The sequence below is a fragment of the Callithrix jacchus genome, chromosome 11, assembly GCF_049354715.1.
Source record: "Callithrix jacchus isolate 240 chromosome 11, calJac240_pri, whole genome shotgun sequence".
NCBI classification, from domain to species: Eukaryota; Metazoa; Chordata; class Mammalia; order Primates; family Cebidae; genus Callithrix; species Callithrix jacchus.
In genome coordinates, this window is record NC_133512.1 from 44,734,480 (window position 1) to 44,759,894 (window position 25,415).

Genomic DNA, 25,415 nt, shown 5'->3' on the forward strand with positions numbered 1-25,415 from the left:
ACCCGAAAGACACTATTGGGTAACAGTGGTTATCTCTGTTTGCTGCCATACGAGAACCTAATATTTTATAATTGTACAGTCTAATGGCTTCCTGTGTTCAAGTGACAAAAATCCAACTCAAACTAGCTCAAGGCAAAACAACTGCAGCAAAAAAAGAAGAAGGGAAAAAAAACCAACAAACAGACAACAAGTTTACTGGAAGAATTTCTGGGTAGCTCAAACACTGAAGGACATTCTGAAGAAATAACACTGCTTTAGGGCTCTTAGCTAGATCAAGTGAAAGTCTCAAGGCTTTCTGTTTTTTGTTAGTTCTCATTTCCTGTAGCCATGTGCATTCATCTGATTCCTTTCTGTTCCCCATGTACTGAGGAGTGCATAGGGAGGATTCTGGCCAGAGGCCCAGGGGTGAGTCAATTTCATGCCTATATCATTTCAATTTGGAGATGTAAAAGAAAGCGCTCTCACCACCTCTCTTTGCAGAAGGGTAAAGAATACCATGGAATGCCTTTGCTTGTCCTGGTTTAGGTCCCCTGCTGTCTCCTGGACATGTCACGGTGGCCAGGCCGCACTACATGCCCAATCCCCAGAGTTCCAGGATTAACATTCCGTCCAGAGTTGAAGCAGAAGGAAGCTAACCCTGAGTGGAAGGGAAAGAGTTTGCTCCAGACAAAGAGGAACAAGGAGTGCCTAATGAACTAAACAATCATTGACAATTACATAGATATTTGATTTCTCCTTTTTACTTTACTTCTTATGGAACCTGATACATAAGTAACAGATTCAGCTTATAAGGCTGGTGCTTTCCCTTCCAATTCAAAGCTGATTGAGGACGTAACTATGTTGTTGAACACATAGTTAAACTACAAGTGATTAGAGTGTCTAGTGGCCATTTTAGTTTTGAATGGTAGATAAAAGTATAAAAATTGGAGTTACACTTGGGGTCAAGCCAGAGCCACTCTCTTGTATTGATGTTTTATAACTTGTCTGAACCTCATATGTTTTAGAAAATAAATGGGAGAATAATGGTACTCTTTAGGTAGTATTTTACGTAGACTAAAAAAAAATCTTTTTATTTTATTTTATTTTGTTACAAAGGGGTTTCATTATGTGGCACAGGCTGACCTCAAACTCCTGGACTCAAGTGTTCCACTCACTAGCTTCTGAATGTGCTGGGTCTTACCACTATGGTGCTTACCACTATGCCCAGCCTAGAGAGATTATTTATAAAAGCTCTTAATCAAAAACCTGCCATAGAGTAAATATTCAACATATGTTAAATAACAGTAACAACAGTTAACAGAACCTAATAACAACAACAGAAAGAATTCTACAGTAATCATGAGGTAGGGATTAGAGTGGAATTGTCGGTTTTAATATAGTCAAGAGACCACATTTTATATGTGTGTATTGCAGATACATACATAAATATGCACATTCAATATACTAATTTAGAAGGTGAGCAGCTTATTTTAAGTCATGTGAACAAGGTATGTAGAACTTCAACAATTGCTATTAATGTCAGTTCTGTTTTGACGTTTCACATATAATTGGCCAGAACTTGAATTTTTTTAGTTAACGTTTTGCATTTAAGTCTTTCTTATTAAAATTATCTTCCATATCTGTGTTTATTTATGGAATCCTGGACTAGTTCCCAAAGCTTTCCCCTTATGAAAAACATTCTGTAAAAATCACTGGCTTTATTTTAAAAAGTATAAAAACTCACATATTATACAACTTTTAAAGATGTATTTGTATTTTTCTTAACTTCTTGCATGATTTAAATTTCTTCTTGGTAAGTACATGAACAATAAGGAAAGAATAGTCCATTTGATATTTATAAAAAATATGTGGAATATACAGTGGAAACAATATATTTTAAAAAGTTTTATGCCCAGAATTGATTTAACCAAATCTATGAGTAGAGAATTAGTGCCTTTGTAAATAATAATTCTACTGGGGAAAAAAAGACATTACCAAATTTTAAAATAAATAGCATTTTATTTTATAATAAAAGATTATTTTATTTTTAAGAAAAATTATAGTTGTTGACCACCAGATGGCTCCCATATTTTTAAAAATTCAGCAGAAAGAGTGGAAACTGTTCAAAATAAACAAAGATTTCAAAGAAACAAATGTAAAGAAAATGATATAACCTGTGAAAGTCTTAAGCACATGTTAAAATAATATAAGTAAAATAATTTTTCATAATTTTTTTTCTTAACATGTATGAATTATTTATGAACAGCATGGCACAATATGCCTTTCAGTTTTACACCAATCTGTGAAAATACTATTTTTCTGTGGAAAGTACTACCCCATAGGTGCTATTATTCTCCCCATTTGTTCACCTCCTCTTTCTATAAATATCATTCCACCAGACATATAACAATAATGTCACATTGCAAATCAAGGTTCTCCATGAAAGCAAAATAATTTTGACTTGTGTCAATAATGGAGCCAATTCACTGTGTGGGATGCGTTATGCTTTACAGCTCAACTACAATGTTGCTGGTGTCATGGCCAATGTTCTAGAAGATGTGTTTTACTCACCTTAATATGTAAGCTATTAAGATAATAGACCCTGCACTTGTCACTCTGACAGCTTTTTTAAAGGCTAAGCTGCCCAATTTGTCTTTCATTAAAAGCTCTAGGGCTGTTTGTGATATGCAGTCACTGAGCCATTGAGCTTTCAGAGTGTACAATTCTATTTTCAGAAAATTTTTTGTCAATAAAAAAGGCGTATGTTTCAATGAGTCATCTTAACAGAGCAAACTCATGAGAAGGGGTTGACCTGCACTTCCACCCCGCTACTGGGTTTTCCCTACCTTTTCTTGTTAGCACAAAGCTTGCCCCGGTGCCTCGTGCCACAGGGAAACCAGATATGTGGAGACAAGGTCTCCTTAGCCCATATGGTTTTATTTGTGTTCTGCTGGCACAGTTATAGTCATACAGTAACCAACATAAATTTTTAGTTTTATTATCACCTCTAAAAAGAGACAGAAATGTGAAAATTGAAGCCAGAAGGTTTGTATCACAGGATTAATTAGGCAGGGCCAAGTGGAGTCTCACTCCTCCTGGCAGCGAGCGCCTCAAGAAGGTGCCTGCCTTCAATTACGGAGCACACAAAGCAATTAAAAACCCTGTTTCTTTTTCCTGAGGTGTTACTTGTTACTTGATAAATCTCTTTTTTAAAATTCTCTGGGGATCTGAATTGGCTAGAGGTGCAATCTACCGGGGTAGATATTCATGAAAAATTGATTTAGCTCTAGCCTAAGTGCAATAGGTTTAAAATAAACCTGAAAGGAATGAACAGTGTGTTTCTTGGCTGACATTTTATTGGCCATTTTTTTAAATGCACAAAAGACTAGATAATTAAGAATTGAGACATTATGGATCTCCACTAGGAGATATGAATTGAATTGGTCAGCCATCCCAGGCATTTTATCCTAAGTCACAGTGCACATTTGATTAACCTTTTCCATGGGGCTATTTGTACATTCAATGGACAACACTGTGGTGTGCAGAAGTCAGAGTAAGTGCATGCCTCCCAGAACCCACATTCCCTTTCTAGTAGAGAATTGGCTTGGTATGATGAAATTATATCTTTTTACCTGATATATGTCATAGCCCAGTGGGATTTGAAACTTGGATCTATTGTTTTATTTCTCCAAAATAAACTTTTCTTGCTTTTCAATGTTATTTTTGAGAATTGCATTACTATCCTAACTCTGGAATGATTTATAAATATTCAGGAGCAAGCTTCAATTGTCTTCTGTTCAGCTAGTTTTGTGGACTGGGATTTTACCAGTAGTACGTAAATCACCTAGCTAACCCCTTCCTCTGAAATATAAATAATTTAAAATATGCAATGTGTACAGTGTATAACTGGTACAAAGAATAGTGCTCTATCAAGACATATGAGCTTAAGCTTCATCTGTGATCTCATGCTTCCTGTTGAAAAGAGAAGCAAAATTTGTTTTTTAAATCGATAGACAAAAAACCAACATTGTAAATACAGGAATGAAATTCTACTTTCACTTAAAAAAGTATATTAGGTACAATTTAATACAGCAATGAAGACAGTAAAATATTTTAGTGTATGTTATTTTCTGTGATTTGTGTTTCTAAATTAAAAATATTAATTTATTTCAGAAAATTAATTATGATAAAAATACTATTTTATCCTCTCCTGTCTTTTTAAATTGTATTTTTTTCTTTCTTTTAAGTTTAAACATAATGTAAAGGTTAAACAAATTGTTTTAAAAGGAAATTTTAATAGATGCCACATAGGAAAACATTTTAAATGGGTGATTATATTTAGATTATAATCAGAAAAAAATTTGGAATGTTTTAGTGAAGATAATTTTGATAAAATATAACCTTGGAAATCTAGATTCTAGTTATTAGAATTTTAACTTAAATGTTATTGAACTTTTTACTTATGGATGATTATTTTTTTCCATTTCTTAAGAAAAACATGATATTTTTTCAGGCCTGTCGCAATATATTTTTACTCTATTGTGTTGTGATAATGTGCCTAAATGTCTACTGGAAGAGAATGCCAGAATGGCATTATGCTAAGGAAGATGCATAGGTGCCAGAAAATAGCGCTTACGTTCTTGGATGTTTACTTTAAGCCTGAATCAAAAGTTTCAGCAATGAAACTAAATGAAAACATGATACATTTTGCCATTGGTTTTAGTAAAACTGATTAATTTGTCTATTAGTTAAAACAGTCTGAAGAATTCAGACAGTAACATAATCATTTTTACGGAGCCAATTATTTTTAGTGACCTTGAATTGGCCTTTGGGAAATATGATACTATGGGTTTAAAGTTCTTTTATGATATTAATATTTTCTCCTCTCCTTTCAGCTCTCAACTATGTATATTCATTTCTTTAAAGTTCCCCAGTATGGTTTATTGAGTGCCCAGATGTCTTTATGATTCCCTTCCCCTGGTATCCAAGCCTTTGTATAATCCCAGGCCCTTGGGTGGAGGTGGGATTTGTGGCTGTAACAGGTGTAACTCCAGTGGTTAGATTATAAGACAAAAGTGATGGGCTTTTGCAGATGCAACTAAGCTTCCTAATCAGTTGACTTGCGTTAATTAAAAAAAGGTTATTCTAGAGAGGCCTATTATAATCAGGTGAGCCCTTTAAAAGGGGATCTATAGGTCAGAAACTTAAAGTCACAGATTTTCTCTCTGGGCTTGAAGAAGCCAGTCCTGTGAGTCTTACAGCAATAAGTAAATGAATTGTGCCAACAATTACTTGAGCTTGGAAGAGAATCTTGCAAGCTGCAGTCCTCACTGATTTCATGATTGCAGCTTTTTACCATGAGCAGTAAATGCAGGTAAGCTATGCCATGGCTGGACTCCTGACCCTGGAAAACTGTGCTATAAGAATATTTACTGCATGGCCGCAGATAACTAATATACCCAATGATGGTATTTATATTCTAGACATCTAGTTCCCAAGTTTTACTCAGGGTACTAATATCACAGTATGTCAATTAGTGTTACAGATCACACTGGGCAAATGAACAAATTTGTGACTTTCTAGAACTAGTTAAGTCAGTTTCTCAAAGACTTTTCTAACATGCATGGTGAATCTCTAAGAAGGATCTATGTAGGCAGTATAACCTGAGCTTCTTAAAACTTTGAACCATTTTTCTCTCATGTGGCAACTTCAGAAAATCGTGTTCCATGGAATGTAATTTAGATTAACTTTGACACAAAAATAAACGTTTGTGTCAATTCATCATATTAGTTTAAAAATCATTATCCTTTCTAAATGAGAAATCTGGTACTACAGCTGATGGAAGAAATTAATTCAAGTTAAGATTTTAATAGCTGTTGGTAGAACAGTGTGCTCAACATCTTGGAGTATATTTTACTTTAATGTAACATTGAAGTAACAGGGCTTTGACCAGAAGAATAATCTCCAATAATGGAGATTTTAATAAATTTCAAAAAAATTATTGTAAAACTCTTAAAATTCAAAAATACAACTTGAATTAAAGTTCTGTTCTCTGATTTCTTCTATGCTAAAGGCCCATATGCATGAACACTTGGATTCCTAAAGTAGGTGTCTGCCTATGAGAAAACACATAGGTCACACATGTTGTTTCCAAGATTCCAGGAATGGTGTTTTCTTTTAATGAAAAGGATGGAAAATGAAAGATGTTGCCAGGAAAGACCTTCCTTCTTTTCAGCAGCAGGGCAATTTGTTAAGCCTGGCTGCCTCTTCCCTGCTAAAGTTCCCAGTGAGTCCATTTTGCTTCCCTTATCTCTTAAATTTCCTAGTTCCCACTGTGCCATTTGAGACCATTACCCTGAAAGCAACGTGAAGAATTTCGACAATATTTTCTGCCTCTGTAAACTAACAGATAAGTCTGAACGGTTGCAAAAACAGAATAAATGGAAACAAGTATTAATAAAGTTTAACTGAATTAATTTAAATATATACCTTTTACTTTAATCTCCATTATTAATGTCCCTTAGCCTAGTATTTAAACTTTCATTGTAATATTATTAGGCTCACTGATAGAAATCTGGACTTGCAGAGCTTATAATTTGCAGTGAACGCCAAGAACGAAATCCTTAGATAGTTCCAGCTGAGCGGGGCTCGGGGTAGCTCTTCCAAGAGGGTCCACCCCAGCATCCGTCCACCAAGTATTTACTGAAAGATCTTGTATTAACTACAAACATCCACTAGATGGTCATTTGAGGTGGGTTGCTGAGGTACCTTTTACCTTGCAAAACATTCAAGGCTGTTTTCAGTGTTCCTTATCACACCACACACTCCACTCCCTGTCCTGTTTTCAGGGTCAAGGAGTTTCATTCCCATGCACAAATAACATACATAGTATTTTTCTATGACCTGACCTCAAATGCCATGTACATAAGCTTGAATAAGTTGCCATGTGCCCCCGACATCTCCCCCTTTCTTAATTCTTAGAGCATGCTGGTCATCCAATGCAAGGTAAACTATTGTTCTTCCCTGGTTGTAAGGTCTGAGCCATCTGCAAACGCCTAGCAGACAGATACAAAAAAGTTTAAGTATAGCAGCCATCACCAAAATGCCTATGTTTAACCCAAACAACCAAGTGTTTGGGTTTAACCATTGAAAGCCTTTTTGTAATTGCTGAAGGGTACTTGTTTGTAATTGCTTTGACCATTCTTCAAGTGGTTTCTTTAATTCACAGTCAAAAGTGGAAATTTAAGAAGGCAAATGGTTGTGATAAGCTTCTTGCAGATGTGTTTTTCTAAATAACCGCAAGGTGGAATCTCCTTCCCAATTCTGGGTTAAATTTACAGGCAGCCACAATTCTGCTCATTGTATTAAGATTATGACATAGGTCATATTTGACTGTATAACATTTTGAAGAGATAAGCACGTAGCATACCAGCTACTGGAAGAGACTTTAATTCTGTAAAAGGATTGATTCTGCTCTATATGAGGAACACCTTGCCCAAACACAAATATATAAGGGTGCGTAGTAGAAATCAAGACTGTGTCAGTAACATTATTCTGCAAAGAGAGGGTATAGTTGCCATCACTACTAATGTATTCACCATGTGAAAGAATTTTATTAAAAAGGGAAGTCCTAGTCTCCAAATTTGGGTATGAGCAGGGTTCAAAGGTTGTTTCCCTTTTAGTTGTAAGATTGGTCCTGAAAGCCCATACTCTGACCAGGTGATAGAATTATTGGAGGGACTCCCAAATCCACGTCTGATTTGCAAACATAAAATCACCATAGAGACCCCAAACAGAGGCCCTTGGCATGGCACAGCTTATCTGCACAGAGATTAACAGCCTCAAATTTATAGCGTCAGTCCCTACTCGGATGTTGTATAGGAAGATCAGGCATTTGTGTAGCTTCACTGGAGACCTCAGTAACAGTAGTAACAGCAGAAATAAAGGTCAAATTTGCAAGCTTAGCACCCCCTTTGGGGTGATAGTAAAGATGCTCCTGAGGAATGAGAGTAACAAACTAGTCATGTGCTATTGTGGAAAAACAAAGAGGAGGATTACTAGACCATAATGTCAAGGAGTCATTTAGTTTAATCCATCTCAAATTTTCAGTTGACATGTATGACAGGGGCATCTATTGACCTTCTGTCCAAGAAGTATCATTAGATGACAGGGGTGGGTCAGCATCCCAACATGTAATAACATTAAAAACAGGAGGAGGTAGAATATAACTCCAATAAGCATGTTCTTGAGCTGATCCCACTTGGCAAAGAACAAGAATTACCAGCCACCCAACAGCCATGTCTGTCTTACTCTCTCAGAAGTTTCCCCAGTTACCACCAGGTACAAAAGAAGCTGGTTCTCTGCCGTTGCAGTTGCCTATTGATCCAGTCTCTTTAGTGGTCCTCAAGCAATGTCAATTGCCTTCCAAGTCATCAGTGTCATTGCTGGTGGATTCTCCAATGGCAGCTCCTGTTCTCAAGGAGAGAACCCCATATTCCCCCTTTTTGTTTGTTAAGATATACTTTAAGAGTTTAATGAGTTCAATTACTAATGGCCTGACTGGTTGAGTTATAGGGAATGCCAGGTTTGGGCTGTATGTGCCAAAGTTGCAATGCATATGCAAATCGAGAACTAAGACAGTGAGGTCCGTTATCAGTTTTTATAGTTTGTGGAAGGCCTAAAGTTGTAATAGATTCAAAAAAATGAACAATTCCATGTTCAGTTTTTTTCTCTTGTCCAGGGGGTAGCATGTGTTAAACCCATTTAAGTGTCCATGGTAATGTAGAGAAATTTAAAACATCCAAAGGGTGGACATTAAGTAACATCACTTTGCCAGAAAGTATTAGGCACCAAACCTCATAGGTTGGCACCAAGCCCTAGGGACAAAGGAGAGAGAGAATGTCTTTGGCAATCAGAACATGTTTTAACAATCAGGTGAGCTTGAGGAAGTGTTAAATGAAACTGTTGTTTAAGACTGCGAGTGTTCTGATGTAAGAAAAAAACACGATCAGCTTGAGCTCACAAAAAAGGAGGAAAGTCTGCAATTCATATTTGTGGTTGTACCAGAGCATCAGCTGGAGCGTTCCCTTCTGTAAGGGACCAGGTAACCTAAAATGAGAGTGAATGTGTGTGATGTAAAGATGGTGATGACAGACACAGAGGAGCTTTTGCACTGCAAGAAAGCAAGCTAGTAGAGATTCATTAGTAATGTCCTTCACATGTGCAAGATCTAAATGAGTAACGCTATACACCGCATAAGCAGAATCACTAACTATGTTTTCGTGAAGGAAAGTTTGTAAAGTCAACATTAGGACACCTAACTCCACTTGTTGCGTAGTTTTAAAATGTTCCTGGATTTTGTGCTGCTAGTTTTGCATGCCATTTTTCCACGTTATAGCTGTCTTGTTTTTATTATACCGCCTGTAAAGTCAGTAGTGGCCTGAAGCAAGGGCTCAGAGACAACAGTGGATTCAAATTTAATAGTCATAGTTTGTACAAAGTTCAGAAGCTTCAATGCTGGTAAATGGAAGCTGCTGTTACCAATAATAAAGTCAGCCATTGCTACTTGCCAATTAAGATCACAAGCTAGGAGAGTATGAAATTGTTCCATGCTTAGTGGTAGGAAAAGAGTAGCAGGGTGATATCGGATAACTGGACGCAACATCAGTGCCGCTTTATGAGAAGAGACGCTATTAAATCTGTGGTCTTTTGTGTATGTTTGAGGGGTTGTGAGACAGGTACACAACACAAAAAATATAGAAAGGGCAAAACGATAAAGCCTACCTGTTAAACTAAGGCATGGAAGGGATGGTCATTTTAAGTGATTTTTACCATATTCTGCCCCTTAAAAGTTGTCAGGATAATAAACCTGCATTGAGAGTTAGCTGTTGCATATAAAAAGAAGAAAAAGAAATTAAAAAAAAATTTTTTTTTTTAAAGGCTTTAGGTGCTGGCCTTTTTCTTACATTAGCCTTCAGCTGGAATGCCTTAGAAGTGAGCTATGGAAAGCAGGCTATGGCTGGTTTCTTCCCATCTGCTCCGGGCTCATTAGGCAGCCTCTCTTTCTAACAGCCTGCCACCTGTTGCTGCTCTTACCCTGAGAGGAAGGAAGGAAGACTACACGTGGCAGCAAGAGGCCAGGGAATGACCAGGTGGTAAAGTGTGTGTATAAGCACGAAGGCAGGAGGCAACAGGGTAACAGGCTGGGAGAAGACCACTTCCCTCATTCTCCAGATCGCCTATGCTTGAAGCCAACTCTGTTAGGTAAGGTACTGAAAATATGCTGGGCTTTTTATCATTTTTACTACCTGCAAGCAGAGAGGCTCAGGGGAGGAGCAGACATGCAGCACAGTGTGTGCTGTGAAGTTTCCCAGCCACAGTGTTTTTAAACATTTTGTAAAAAAGTGAAACAAACATTCCTTACTGCTGCATCTATCTTCTGAAGATGACAGCAGCTGGCATAGCTTGTCCACCTCAGCCTAGTTAGCGTTTAACATATGGCTACGGGAGAGCGCCCCTTATTAGCGGGCTTCTCCCCCAGAGCTCTGTACCCTAGGGTGCTCCACACTTCTGTGCCCACCTTAGGCTAGTAAGGTCAGGGTGCAATGGACTGTTTCTTAGCCCTCCGGGGTCCAGGGAAGACAAAGAATTGTTTGCTAGCTGAGATATGCAAGGGGTGGCAGGGAAGGAAAGAAGTAGGAAAAGCAGCAGTGCAGCAAGCAGCAGACCCCTTTCTGGGCAGTTACTCAAGCGCGTGATCATGGCGAGGAGGATTTTCAGGACCGGGCTGGAGCTGCCTGCAGCCACCTGGGGACTTGGTCTGTGCCTCTTGGCCTCCTTTCCATCACCGCAAACCCAGAAAGGGGCAACTTGCCTAGACTGCCCGTGACTAAATGGCCACTCCATAGCATCTTAGCAACTCCCCTGCCCTAGGCCTCTGTGGGCAGCAAGAAAGCCAGAGCTATCTGGATAAAACCCAGGAGGCAGCATGCAACTTTCCCTTATACTCCAGGGAAACAGAAAAAAGACAAGGCCAGAAAGGCTGATGCTGGAAGTAGAGAGTGAGAACTTGCATATTAGGAAGACAATCAGCCACTTTCCTTCCTTCCTGGGGCACCCCTCCAGCAGGGAAGTTTGTTAAGGGGACATGGCCATCCAATCATATAGATGTTCACTGACCAGGGATCTTATCCAAGAACTGTCCCTTGGGCAGCCTCCAATCTCCTCAAGTGGGACGGGAGGTGCTGTTGCCTGAACAGTGCCAACAGATGCAGGTCCGTTTAAGGGTGGAGGAAAAGGCTGCGGTCCGTTCTTATCCTCACTAGAAAAAAACCTCTTATTCCCTATAGAAGGGAAAGAAGCAGGGAGACAAGTCTCTCCCTGTTCTGGTTCCTGTTTTTCCTTCTCTTTAAATCTCCTGAATTCCCCTCAGGTGGACAAGATGGGCGGTTTGACTCGCCACAATCTGGTAAAGAGAATACAACGCAGAGCGCACCAGAGCCCAGGTGGTCAAAACAGTAACATTAGTAAATGACCTTGCTCATAGCCTCTTTGCAGGTAGCGACCTACCTGCTCCCGTAACTCTAAGGTTCCTTGATCAGGAAACCAAGGGCATTCCTGCTGAATTAAGAGCATAATTGGTGTAGAGCTCCAGGTTCTGCAGTACACCTAATAGCCTTAAACAGCTGTTGCACTGTTTTGAAAAATAATTTCTGCTCTTTGGTCATTTTTTCACCCATGATAACCCAGCCTGATATCTTAAGAATGTGTCCCATGCTCCTGATGGGAGTCAGGACTGTCCCTTACTGGGATTTCTTGAAAATTGATGACCTCTCCACCTTCACACGTAAATTCAAGGCAATCACATCCAGTTGCAGAGCGTATAGCTTGCAGTGAATGCCATGAATGAAGTACTCAGACGCTTCCAGCTGAGCCGGGGCCAGGGGGTAGCTCTTCCAGAGAGTCTGCCACAGCATTCGTCCACTAAGTATTTATCAAAAGGGCTTGTATTAACTACAAACATCTACTAGATGGTCATTTGTGGTGGGTTGCAGAGGCACCTATGACCTTGCACAACATTCAAGCTGCATTTTCAGGAGGCTGTTTTCAGCGTTCCTTATCCCACCACACACTCCACTCCCTGCCCTGTTTTCAGGGTCAAGGAGTTTCATTCCATGCACAAATAGCATACATGGTGCCTCAGTACTTTTCCATGCCCGACCTCGAATGCCTTGTGCATAGCTTGCATACGTTGCCTCGTGCCCCACAGGAGTCAGTTTGTTGATGAGTACCTCTGTGTCCTAGTTGGTGTTTACATAAGAAAAGTCATTGCCGAAAACACTGGAATTTTTTTTTTTTTTGTAAACTTACACTTGGAGAGTTTACCCATATTTTAAAGCATTTCTAATTTTCAAATTTATCTAAAATACTAAGTTGTACAAAGATTCCAGTGCCTTAGATACTTCCTTTTCACCTGCATTCTTAATGATGTGGCATTGTTTTCACATATAGCTCTAGTAATTCTGTTCATCCCCTGAAAACCATAATGGATTGGAAAATACTTTCTTCCTACGTATGGATGCTATGATTTTATCATTATCAACCAGAGGGTGCTCCCTAAATTAATGAAAAAAGCTGGACTTTATGATAACTCCAGGATTGCTAATATCTGGCACCACTGACATTTTGTGACAGTGGCCTGGCTCACTCAACTTGGAGCATACTGATTTCCTCAAAGGCAAGATTGCCAGGAACAAGGGAGGATGCATCTCCCTTTTTGTAGGTTTATGTAGTACAACTGCCTTCACTCAGAAGAATGACTTACTAGCCATTGGTGTAACAAATCTTTCACTTCATAACCTCTCAGTAATTTTCCAAGGTCGCTCCCTGTAGTACCAGGGCATCTAGATCAGGAGAGCTTCTTGTATCAAGCCACATAGTTTGCACAGGAAGCTCTTCTCTCTAATTCCGTCCCATGTTGATCCCAAGTCACTGTTCTAGCACCTTTCCCTGCCTTGTTTGCCCTTTTGGTCCTGGTTTTCTTTGGTATTCCATGATATTTTGTGAAACATGCTTCCATATCTTTGAATGGAAGATGTCTCTGAGTGCAGAGACAGAAACAAGTACAAGCCATTCTGCTCCCAGGAGGCTGTTATGCATGCACGTAAATTCACTGATGATCATACACATCTGGGAAGGGCATTATCCGAATCACCCACAATGTTGCAGAGCCCTCAGAAGTTTGTCAAGCAAATATTTTGTATAGTCTCATATCAGCAAGTAGACATTTACTAATTGTTAAGCAATACTTCTGAAAATAAGGCATGTTCTCTCCAAAAGGTAAATATCATTGTTCACTTTAGAAGAAAGAAACTGCCTAAAAATTTAAAAGATTTAAACAAATCTATTTTGACATGTCAGGGAAATAATTTCCTTTGAATCCATGATTATCCAGCTATTACAAAGTCTGCTTGAGAGCAAATGTTGTTTTGAGGTTACTCTGTGTTTGAATAGTCATAGTGACTAAATGGATGGTCTTTGGTTTTGAGGATCCTTTCTGGAAATAGTTAAATATTATTCATATTTTTCTCTTACCTATCTTTTATATTTTTTTCCTTCTCAGCATTTGATGATAATTTTAATGTTTCAAGATTCCCCTCTCTTCTTCCTTCTCTCCACTCTCTCTCTCTTTCTCATTCCCCCTCACCCCCTCACCCCCACATCCAGTGAGAATGAGAGCCAGAGAGAAAAAGATAATGAGTTTCTTCATGCCACCTTTCCTGGCTCTTCAAAAGAACCTATACTCTGTTCCTCTCTACTCATTCTCTGTCATTCTTCAGGTACCTCTCCGATTCCGGTCTGACTTCCTCCCTAACAGTTTGAAATTCTATTTTTGCTATGGTCACCTTTATCTTCAATGTCATTTAATGGAACAAGTAACTATTAGCTGTATGTCATTCGATCTCTCATTGGCACTCAAATCTTTGGTCACTCTCTTTCTTTGTCTCACAGGTCACTGACTGTTCTGGATTTCTTTTTACTTTTATAAACATATGTCACTGATTCTGTAGCTGTCTTCTTTGAGAATTTTGGAAGTCCTAGGATTCTATTCTAAGCCCCTGTATGGTTTGATTGTTTGTCTCTACTGAAACTCATGTAGAGATTTAATTGCCATTGTAAAAGTATTAAGATGTGGGGCCTTTAAGAGGTAATCAAATTATGGGCAGCACCCTTATGAATGGGTTAAGATCCTATCATCAGAATCACTAGTTATCTCAAAAGCTCATTGTAATAAAGCCAGCTCAGCACCTCATACATTCCCTTTTGCAGGTATTCAGTTGTCCTCCTACTCTTCTGCCGTTAGATGACACAACGAGAAGGCCTCACCATATGCTAGCACCATGCTCTTGGACTTATCAGCCTCTAGAACTGTAAGCAATTAATTTAATTTCTTTATAAAGTACTCCGTCTATGGAATTCAGGTAACAGGTAACAGACTAAGATAGCCCTTTTTCTTTCATGTCACCTGTTTATTGTCTCAACCATCTCATGGTTTCATTAACTTCTATACACAACTGACTCCTATTTTAATTATCTATTATTTTATAACAGAGCACGCCAAAATTTACTGGCTTAACTGTTTTATTATTTCTCACTCTTATTGGTGTTGGCCAGACTAAACAGGGTAGATTTATTTATATAAAATTGGATTTGGCTGCATCATCTGTGGGCTCAATTGTGATGAGACAGCCAAGATTTCCATTCACATGGCAGCATTTGATGCTGGTTATTGGCAGTTTGCTTGAGACTGTCAGTTGGCTCATCAACATGTGTCCCGTACATGTGGCTTAGGTTTCTCACAGCATGATGGCTGAGTTCCAAGAATTGTTCCAAGAGTGAGAAACCCTAGAGGGCGGAATAGATGGTGAGATCCTCTTAAAAAATGTGTCTGTAACTGATACATCATCACTTCTACCACATTCTATTTGTTAAGCTGTCACAGGGCCAACCCAGATTCAAGAGGGAATGAAAATAAATGCCACATGTTGATGGAAAGAGTAATAAAACTTGTTTGGTCACCTTAAGCCCACAAGAGTGATCCCCCAGTCATAAATTATTTAAATTCATTCTACATGCAAAATTTATTGACCACACCCCATGACCCTCAAAGTCTCAATTTGTGACTGCATTAGGTTCAGTGTCCAGCATTCCATTATGTAAATCAGGTTCAGGTGTGAATGAGGCACCTCAGGCTCCTCTTGAGAGAAAGAGATAAACTAGAAAACAAATTATCTGGCCCCCACAAACTCAATAAGTAATAGTGAGACAAGGACAGAATTTGTTAGACACATGCATTCCAAAACTACAGTGCAAATAGCTGTCACTGGTTCATAAACGTCCTGAAATTTAAGTGAACAGATGTTGGTTCCTTGGTTAGGGTTTCTTCTAGCTTTCTTGATTGATTTTCTTTGCCTCTAAGCTTTTTCCTCTGAACTCCTGGCTCTTTGATTTGGGTCTCCCTTTTCACTAAGAAAGAGCCCACATGTGTAGCTGAATGATTTTCTCAGAATGTGTTCTTTTTGTTGAAAATTGGGTATCTCAAAGATCTCTTAATTTTGAACTACCACTTTTTTTTTTGTACAAGCCAGTACAATTTCTATAGATACTTGGTGGTTTTCCTGAGTATAAAAATATAAGCCATCTTCCTAGACAAAAGTAACACCAAAATTTCTTTGTAAAAGGCTTTTCCCTACTTTGGACAGAGTTTTAGAAGCACCATTGTCTAGAAGAAAGTTTCAAAGTGACATAGTGGAGTTTTTAACAAATGTCAAATCTTCCTGAGTTTTTAACAAAACGTTCTTGTAGCCACATATCTGAGGTCTTGATTTTGAAACTGCATATTTACTGAGAGTGCCTTGGATTTGATTTGATCTTTGTCCTAAAGTAATTTATCTCAAACCTACTTTGAGAGACTTTTGTTGAGGGAGATTGGGAATAAGAAAAATTCCCAACAAGTCTTGGTTAAGAAATACTCTATCTAGATCCTGTTTGAAAGCTGTTTTTTTTCTTTTTTAAATTCCTTTCTCTATGTGTACCTTATTTTATTGACATAAAACAGTTGACACTTTCAGTATTCTACATGCTAAGTTACTCAGCAAAATTAAAAAAGATCTCACTTGCTTAATTTTCTTTTTCTTTGTGTTTCCACACACACAAAAAATTAAGCCTTCTTCCCCCTTTCCAGCATCAAATTACATTTTCATCCCTATATTTCCATTTATCACTAGCATTCTGCATTATACTACCTTCTACCGATTTCTAGGTCCAAAGCCATTGCCAAGTGTTTTAGCTTTTTGTTGTTTTGGCACCACACTAATTTCTGTTTTGGTATTACTGCTGTATATCCCTGCAAAATTCATGGCCTAAAACTACAATTTCATTGTATCTTATGGTTCTGTGGATTGACTAGGTTCAGCTGGGTGGTTCTTCTGCTCAATTGCACTAGAACATCTAAATGGCTCACTTATATGGGTGATACTTGATGCTGCCTTTTGGCTAGGACAGCTGGGGCTGTCATCTAAAAGTGGATATCCATTTAGCCTCTGGTTCTGGAGTGAAGTGTCCCAACTGTGAGCATTTCAAGAGAGAAAAGCATTGCTTTTAAAGGTTAGGCCTAGAACTACCACAATATCACTTTCACATCATTGTATTGATTACACCATCATAGAGCCAGCTCACATTCAAAGAGGAAGATAGACCCTATTTCTTGATTTTTTTTTTTTTTTTTTTTTTTTTTTAGGGTGACGATTCATGGCCATGTTTAATCTGTAACAACTTGCAAATGTCTGTAACGAGATATTTCTCTAGACCTCCAGACTTGAATACTGTACTGCCTGCTTGACACGTATACCTGGATGCTTCATAGGCATGAGGGCTGACTTCATGGTATGTGACGTGTGTGTTCACACAGGATCTCACATTGTAGGGATCCCATGCCTGGTTTAATGATATGCTATTGCAGTCTTAAAATTTGTAATAATTTTTTAATAAGTACTCCGGATTTTTATTTTCTACTGACTCGTATGTAGTCAATCCTGACTGCTATCTTTTTGGTTTTGTTATTTTTTGTTTTGAGATAGAGCCTCAATCTGTTATCCAGGCTGGAGTGCAGTGGCACGATCTCAGCTCACTGCACCTTCTGCCTCCCAGGTTCAAGCGCTTCTCCTGCCTCAGCCTGCTGAGTAGCTGGGATTACATGTGGGCACCAACATGCCTGGCTAATTTTTGTATTTTTAGTAGAGACAGAGTTTTACCATGTTGATCAGGCTGGTCTCTAACTTCTGACCTTGTGATCCACCTACCTTGGCCTCCCAAAATGCTGAGTTTACAGGCCAAAGCCACCACGCCCAGCCCTGACTGCTATCTTAATGGCAACCTCTTCCTTCTTCAGTGTTTCTTAGCTAATTAAACAGGAATAAATCTCTTTAACATAAAACTGAGGACCAAATTTGACTTCTTAACTTTTGTTTGCAAAGCACTTACAGCACACTTTGTTATTGCATTTATCGCTCATAGAATTACTTATTCAAAATTTGTCTTCATTTTCAGAATGTAGGTTTATCATCTCTTGAGGCAGAGAACCTCTTTATTCATGTCATTTTTCCAGTCTTTATAAAGAATATGGCAATATAAAAAACTTAGTATGTTTTGGATGAATGTAGAAACAAATGAATAAAAAATGTGTCAGATTTTACGTAAAGGGAAATTACCTTTGGGGAAAAAAACACAAGTCACATAGAATGTATAATTGACATACGTTTGTGTTTTTTTCAGAAATAATGATAAGGGGAGTATCTATCAGATCTTATGACAAAACAGCACTGGTGGCTCCGAGGGAAGCCACCTTATTTCATAAAGATATGGGATATAGTTGTGATACTATTTTTATTTCATGTCTTGATGCCAAAAAATAGTAAGGAAACTGATTAGAATCAAGCATGATAAATACAGAAGGATATTCATGGTTCATGGATGGAGCTACATTCGTGAAAGACATGATGGTCATAAATTAATTACCAAGCTCATGGAGAAAAGAAGACTGAGAAACAAGTTTGATAAACTTGTTTGTATTATTGTTGTGATAATTATATAAAATAATAGAGGCCTTCATAAAATAAAAGTTTGGTTGGGTATGAAAAACCTAGAAGCAAGACAAAGAAACATTGAACTAATATGAGATAATAATGTAGGAAAGGCAAGACAGAAAACTGATTTCTAACAGAACATAAAATAATTTGAAAGGGCAAGGTAGGCATTTAGTCTTTGAGGACTATAATTCTTTGATCAAAGGCTGATTTCTCAGAGCTCTAGTGCATGCAGGTAACAGGTGGATGCTATTCCAACTGCTTTTTTTGTTGTGCCTGAAACGCGTGATAGGTTATGGAGGGCTAACACCTGATAAGCCCATTTGTTATTTGACTCTCTTTAAGACAGTTTTTGATCAGAAATCCCATCATTACCATTAGAATAAGAAAAATAAAGTCCATTTCACACCTTTTAATTCTTCAACTTTCATTCTTTATCAAAGTTTATCATAAACCAAGTAATCTTGTAAAAACCTCCTTCACTTTGTTCATTTTCTTTTTTTTTTAAATTGCATTTTAGGTTTTGGGGTACATGTGCAGAAATGCAAGATAGTTACACAGGTACACACATGGCAGTGTGTTTTGCTGCCTTCCTCCCCTTCATCCACATTTGGCATTTCTCCCCAGGCTATCCCTCCCCAGCTCCCTGCCCCGCTGTCCCTCCCCTATTCCCCCCAATAGACCCCAGTGTGTCGTACTGCCTTCCCTGTGTCCATGGGTTCTCATTGTTCATCACCTGCCTATGAGTGAGAATATGCGGTATTTAATTTTCTGTTCTTGTGTCAGTTTGCTGAGAATGATGTTCTCCAGATTCATTCATGTCCCTACAAAGGACACGAACTTATCATTTTTGATTGTTGCATAATATTTCATGGTGTATATGTGCCACATTTTTCCAGTCCAGTCTATCATTGATGGATATTTGGGTTGGTTCCATGTCTTTGCTATTGTAAACAGTGCTGCAATGAACATTCATGTGCATGTGTCCTTATAGTAGACTGATTTATAGTCCTTTGGATATATACCCAGTAATGGGATTGCTGGGTCAAATGGAATTTCTATTTCTAAGGCCTTGAGGAATCGCCACACTGTCTTCCACAATGGTTGAACTAATTTACACTCCCACCAACAGTGTAAAAGTGTTCCTATTTCTCCATATCCTCTTTAGCATCTGTTGTCTCCAGATTTTTTAATGATCGCCATTCTAACTGGCGTGAGATGGTATCTCAATGTGGTTTTGATTTGCATCTCTCTAATGACCAGTGATGATGAGCATTTTTTCATATGTTTGTTGACCTCATGTATGTCTTCTTTTGTAAAGTGTCTGTTCATATTCTTTGCCCATTTTTGAATGGGCTTGTTTGTTTTTTTTCTTGTAAATCTGTTTGAGTTCTTTGTAAATTCTGGATATCAGCCCTTTGTCAGATGGGTAAACTGCAAAAATTTTTTCCCATTCTGTTGGTTGTTGATTCACTCTAGTGACAGTTTCTTTTGCCAGGCAGAAGCTATGGAGTTTGGTTAGGTCCCATTTGTCTATTTTGGCTTTTGTTGCCAATGCTTTTGGTGTTTTGTTTATGAAGTCCTTGCCTACTTCTATGTCCTGAATGGTTTTGCCTATATTTTCTTTGAGGGTTTTTATGGTGTTGGGTCTTATGTTTAAGTCTTTAATCCATCTGGAGTTAATTTTAGTGTAAGGTGTCAGGAAGGGGTCCAGTTTCTGCTTTCTGCACATGGCTAGCCAGTTTTCCCAACACCATTTATTAAACAGGGAATCCTTTCCCCATTGCTTGTTTTTTGTCAGGTTTATCAAAGATTGTATGGTTGTAGATATGTTATATTGCCTCCGAAGCCTCTGTTCTGTTCCATTGGTCTCTATCTCTCTTTTGGTACCAGTACCATGCTGCTTTGATTACTGTAGCCTTGTAGTATAGTTTGAAGTCTGGTAGTGTGATGCCTCCTGCTGTGTTCTTTTTGCTTAGAATTGACTTGGCTATGTGGGCTCTCTTTTGGTTCCATATGAAGTTCATGGTGGTTTTTTCCAGTTCTGTGAAGAAAGTCAATGGTAGCTTGATGGGGATAGCATTGATGCTGTAAATTACTTTGGGCAGTATAGCCATTTTCACGATAATGGCAGTTCGTTCTTGATTTGGCTCTCTTTAAGTCTGTTATTGGTGTATAGGAATGCTTGTGATTTTTGCACATTGATTTTATATCCTGAGACTTTGCTGAAGTTGCTTATCAGTTTCAGGAGTTTTTGGCTGAGGCAATGGGGTCTTCTAGGTATACTGTCATGTCATCTGGAAATAGAGACAATTTGGCTTCCACCTTTCCTATTTGAATACCCTTTATTTCTTTTTCTTGCCTGATTGCTTTGGCTAGAACTTCCAGTAATATATTGAATAGGAGTGGTGAAAGAGGGCATCCTTATCTAGTGCCGGATTTCAAAGGGAATGCTTCCAGTTTTTGCCCATTCACTATGATATTGGCTGTTGGTTTGTCGTAAATAGCTTTTATTACTTTGAGATATGTTCCGTCAATACTGAGTTTATTGAGGGTTTTTAGCATAAAGGGCTGTTGAATTTTGTCAAATGCCTTCTCTGCGTCAATTGAGATAATCATGTGGTTTTTGTTTTTGGTGCTGTTTATGTGGTGAATTACGTTTATAGATAGACTTGCGTATGTTGAACCAGCCTTGCATCCCTGGGATGAATCCTACTTGATCAATATGGATAAGCTTTTTGATGTGCTGTTGCAATCAGCTTGCCAGTATTTTATTGAAGATTTTTGCATCTATATTCATCATGGATATTGGCCTGAAGTTTTCTTTTCTTGTTGAGTCTCTGCCGGGTTTTGGTATCAGGATGATGTTGGTCTCATAAAATTATTTGGGAAGGATTCCCTCCTTTTGGATTATTTGGAATAGTTTCAGACTGATTGGTACCAGCTCCTCTTTGTGTATCTGGTAGAATTCAGTTGTGAACCCATCTGGACCTGGGCTTTTTTTGTGTGGTAGGCTCTTAATTGCTGCCTTGACTTCAGACCTTGTTATTGGTATATTCATAGTTTTAGCTTCCTCCCGATTTAGGCTTGGGAGGACACAGGTGTCCAGGAATTTCTCCATTTCTTCCAGGTTTGCTAGTTTATGTGCATAGAGTTGTTTGTAATATTCTCTGATGATGGTTTGAATTTCTGTGGAATCTGTGGTGATTTCCCCTTTATTGTTTTTTATTGCATCTATTTGGTGATTCCCTCTTTCTTTTTTAACAGTCTGGCTAGTGGTCTATTTTGTTGATCTTTTCAAAAAACCAGCTTTTGTATTTATTGATTTTTTTTGAAGGGTTTTTCGTGTCTCTATCTCCTTCAGTTTTGTTCTGATCTTAGTTATTTATTGTCTTCTTCTAGGTTTTGAGTTTTTTTGATCTTGCTCTTCTAGCTCTTCCAATTTTGATGCTAGGGTGTCAATTTTAGATCTCTCCACTCTTCTCATATGGGCACTTATTGGTATATATTTTCCTCTGGAGACTGCTTTAAATGTGTTCCAGAAATTCTGGTATGTTGTATCTTCGTTCTTGTTGGTTTCAAAGAACTTCTTTATTTCTGCCTTCATTTCATTGTTTATCCAGTCAACATTCAAGAGCCAGTTGTTCAGTTTTCATGAAGCTGTGCAGTTCTGAGTTAGTTTTTGAATTCTGAGTCTTAACTTGATTACACTGTGGTCTGAGAGACTGTTTGTTATTATGTCAGTTGTTTTGCATTTGCTGAGGAGTGCTTTACTTCCAATTATGTGGTCAGAGACAAGAATTGCAACTCCTGCTTTTTTTTGCTCTCCATTTGCTTGGTAAATCTTTCTCCATGCCTTTATTTTGAGCCTTTGTGTATCCTTGCATGTGAGATGGGTTTCCTGGATACAGCACACCGATGGGTTTTCATTTTTTGTACAATTTGCTAGTCCGTGTCTTTTGATTGGTGCATTGAGCCCATTTACATTTAGGGTTAATATTGTTATGTGTGAATTTGCTACTGCCATTTTGATGCTAGCTGGCTGTTTTGCCCATTAGTTGATGCAGATTCTTCATTTTGTTGATGCTCTTTAGCATTTGGTATGTTTTTGGAATGGCTGGTACTGGTTGTTCCTTTCTATGTGTAGTGCCTCTTTCAGGAGCTCTTGTAAAGCAGGCCTGGTGGTGACAAAATCTCTGAGTACTTGCTTGTTTGCAGAGGATTTTATTTTTCCTTCACTTATGAAGCTCAGTTTGGCTGGTTATAAAATTCTGGGTTGAAAGTTCTTTTCTTTAAGGATGTTGAATATTGGCCTCACTCTCATCTGGCTTGTAGGGTTTCTGCCAAGAGATCTGCTGTGAGTCTAATGGGCTTCCCTTTGTGGGTGACCCAACCTTCCTCTCTGGCTGCCCTTGGCATTTTCTCCTTCATTTCAACCCTGGTGAATCTAACGATTATGTGCCTTGGGGTTGCTCTTCTTGCGGAGTATCTTTGTGATGTTCTCTGTATTTCCTGGACTTGAATATTGACCTGCCTTGCTAGATTGGAGAAATTTTCCTGGACAATATTCTGAATAGTATTTTCCAGTTTGGATTCATTCTCTTTGTCATATTCTGGTACACCTATCAAACGTAGGTTAGGTCTCTTCACATAGTCCCACATTTCTTGGAGGCTTTGTTCATTCCTTTTTGTGCTTTTTTCTCTAATCTTGGTTTCTTGTTTTATTTCATTGAGTTGATCTTTGCCTTCTGATATTCTTTCTTCTGCTTGGTCAATTCGGCTGTTGAAACTTGTGCATGCTTCGTGAAGTTCTTGCGTTGTGTTTTTCAGCTCCTTCAATTCATTCATATTCCTCTCTAAGTTGTCCATTATTGGTATCATTTCCTCAAATCTTTTTTCAAGGTTCTTAGTTTCTTTTCATTGATTTAGAACATGTTCTTTTAGCTCACAGAAGTTTCTCATTACCCACCTTCTGAAGTCTGATTCTGTCATTTCGTCACACTCATTCTCCATCCAGCTTTGTTCCCTTGCTGGTGAGGAACCAGCTTTGTTCCCTCTATCCAGCTTTGTTCCCTTGGTCCTTTGTAGGAGGCAAGGTGTTTTGGTTTTGGGTGTTTTCCTCCTCTTTGTGCTGGTTTCTTCCCATCCTTGTGGGTTTATCCACCTGTCGTCTGAGTAGTTGCTGACCTTTCGATTGGGTCTCTGAGTGGACGCCCAGATTGTTGATGATGAAGTATTTCTGTTACTTAGTTTTCCTTCTAACAGTCTAGCCCCTCTGCTGTACGACTGCTGAGGTCCACTCCAGGCCCTGCTTCTCTGGGGTACACCTGTACCAGCTGTGGAACTGTGACGGATGCTACCAGTTTCTTCTTCTGCTATCTTTGTCCCAGAATGATGCCCACCAAATGTCAGTCTGATCAGTCCTTTTTGAGGTGACTCTTTAGATATACAGGGGTCAGGGAGCTGCTTGAGGAGGCGGTCTGTACTTTATAGGAGCTCAAGTGCTGAGCTTTGAGCTCCGTTGATCATTCAGGGCTGTTAGGCAGGTACGTTTAAGTCTGCTGCAGCAGAACTCATAAAACCCCCTTTTTTTCAGATGCTCTGTCTCGGGGAGTTAGGGCTTTCTTTATGAGTATCTGTTGTACTGTCCTGCCCAGCTAGGAGGCAGTCTAGGCACTATTTGCCTGCCGAGGCTCTGCCCTGGTGCTGTGGGCTCCATCCTGCTGCCGTAGGCTCTGCCTTGTTGGCATGGGCTCTGCCCTGCTGTCCTGGGCTCCGCCTTGTTGGCGGAGTCTCTCTGTTATGGCGGGTTGCCTCGGCAATGGGAGGCTGTGTCAGCAATGGGAGTGTACCTCAGTATGGGCAGAATGCCTCGTTAATGGCAGACGCCCCTCCCCCACTGAGCTGCTTCATCCTGGGTTCAGCTGTGCCCACAGTGAAACTCTCAACCCCAAGTGTTTCAAATCGTTGTTTTGTTTGTTGCTGTGGGGGTGGAACCCGCCGAGCCTGATCACCTGGCTCCCTGCCTCAGAGCCCTTTTTTTTTTTTTTAAGTTGAATGGTTGGTTGACTCTTTCCCAGGTGTTTCAGTCGCCTGCTGATAGGGCACCAGGATCTGTATGATTTCCCGTGCAGCGACCCACTCTGCCAGCTCAAATGTCGCTTCCCGGTAATCTCCTGGTCTGGCTCACTGTCCAAGTCCCATTTAATCAGATGGATATGCTAATGTGCCCTCCCAAATCTCAGATTGCCAGTTTAACAGGGCACCCAGACCAGTGCGTTTTGTGCGGAGTGCCACTGTGCTGTGGCACCGGCTGAAATGGCTGCGCCAGCCGAAACAGCTGTGTTGGTGTCATGTTTCTGTCCTACACCTGGGAATTTCCCCATTCTGTGGGCAACAAAGATCCGTCTGGAAATGTGGCTTGCACTCACCCTCTGCGTCTTCGCTGAGAGCTGCAATCCTGAGTTGCTCCTACCGCGCCACCTTCTTTTTCCTCCACTTTGTGCATTTTCTATCCTCAGTTGTTTTTTTTTCTCATGTTAAATCTACTTGAATCGTGGTCAGCTTTACTTCCTCATTCCCTCTGTTCCCCCTTCCCTCCTTCTCTCCCTCCCTCCATCTCAACCTTCCTCTCTCTCCCTATTTCTATATGTCTTTTTTACATTCTTTCTTTCTTCCTTTGGATACACGCTACTTTCTTCTCTACATAATATGAGTTTTGTTCTGTTCTATTCTTCAGAAATTTTTCTGATGACAAGTAGGGCCCTGGTAAGGCTTATATAGAAACATCCAAATGTTTGACTCATTTAATTAAGTAAAGCAAATTACCTAAGTTAAAGTTCTGTATGGTAGGACACTTACAAGACAATAAAACTGTTCATATTGGGACATCTTCATGTCTCCAAGATTTTCCAGAAGACAAAGTTCCTAATGCTGTGTTGCTTTTTGGAATTCTCTAAAGGTAATCCATACTTTTAAAATATTTGATGCTTCCCATTTTAGCTTTCTTTCTCTCCCTTGTGGCTCTATGTAAGATATCAGTCAAATACTTCAGCATGATCTTTGGAAAAAATAATTTTAAAAAGTATGTTATTATGATTGGTGGATGACTGAAAAAAGTATATTTATAACTGGTGTTTACATATGATTGCAAGAAGATAACATCCCAATACTTTCCATATTCAGACTTATTTTGGTAGCTCTAAATTTCTAAATTTGATTTAAATTTAGAAACACAAACTTCTAAAATGATGTGAATTTATGTAGATATGCAAGGAATAGGCAACTAGCATC

General features: G+C 39.0%; 1 protein-coding gene across 2 annotated transcripts in view; it reads left to right on the forward strand.

The window, feature by feature from the left end:
• LOC144578359 (uncharacterized) overlaps positions 1–22,305 on the forward strand; it is a 99,990-nt gene extending 77,685 nt beyond the window's left edge. Inside the window, exons 5-7 of one of the 2 annotated variants that reach the window (XR_013523935.1) lie at positions 10,051–10,242; positions 14,308–14,408; positions 16,778–22,305. Coding sequence is in view for 1 of the 2 variants with exons in the window: in XM_078342665.1 (XP_078198791.1) it covers positions 14,308–14,408; positions 16,778–16,802 (126 nt within the window). In the remaining variant the exon portion in view is untranslated. The remainder of the gene's footprint in view (positions 1–10,050; positions 10,243–14,307; positions 14,409–16,777) is intronic. The other variant, XM_078342665.1, reaches the window with a different exon arrangement.
• The last annotated feature ends 3,110 nt before the right edge of the window (positions 22,306–25,415 follow it).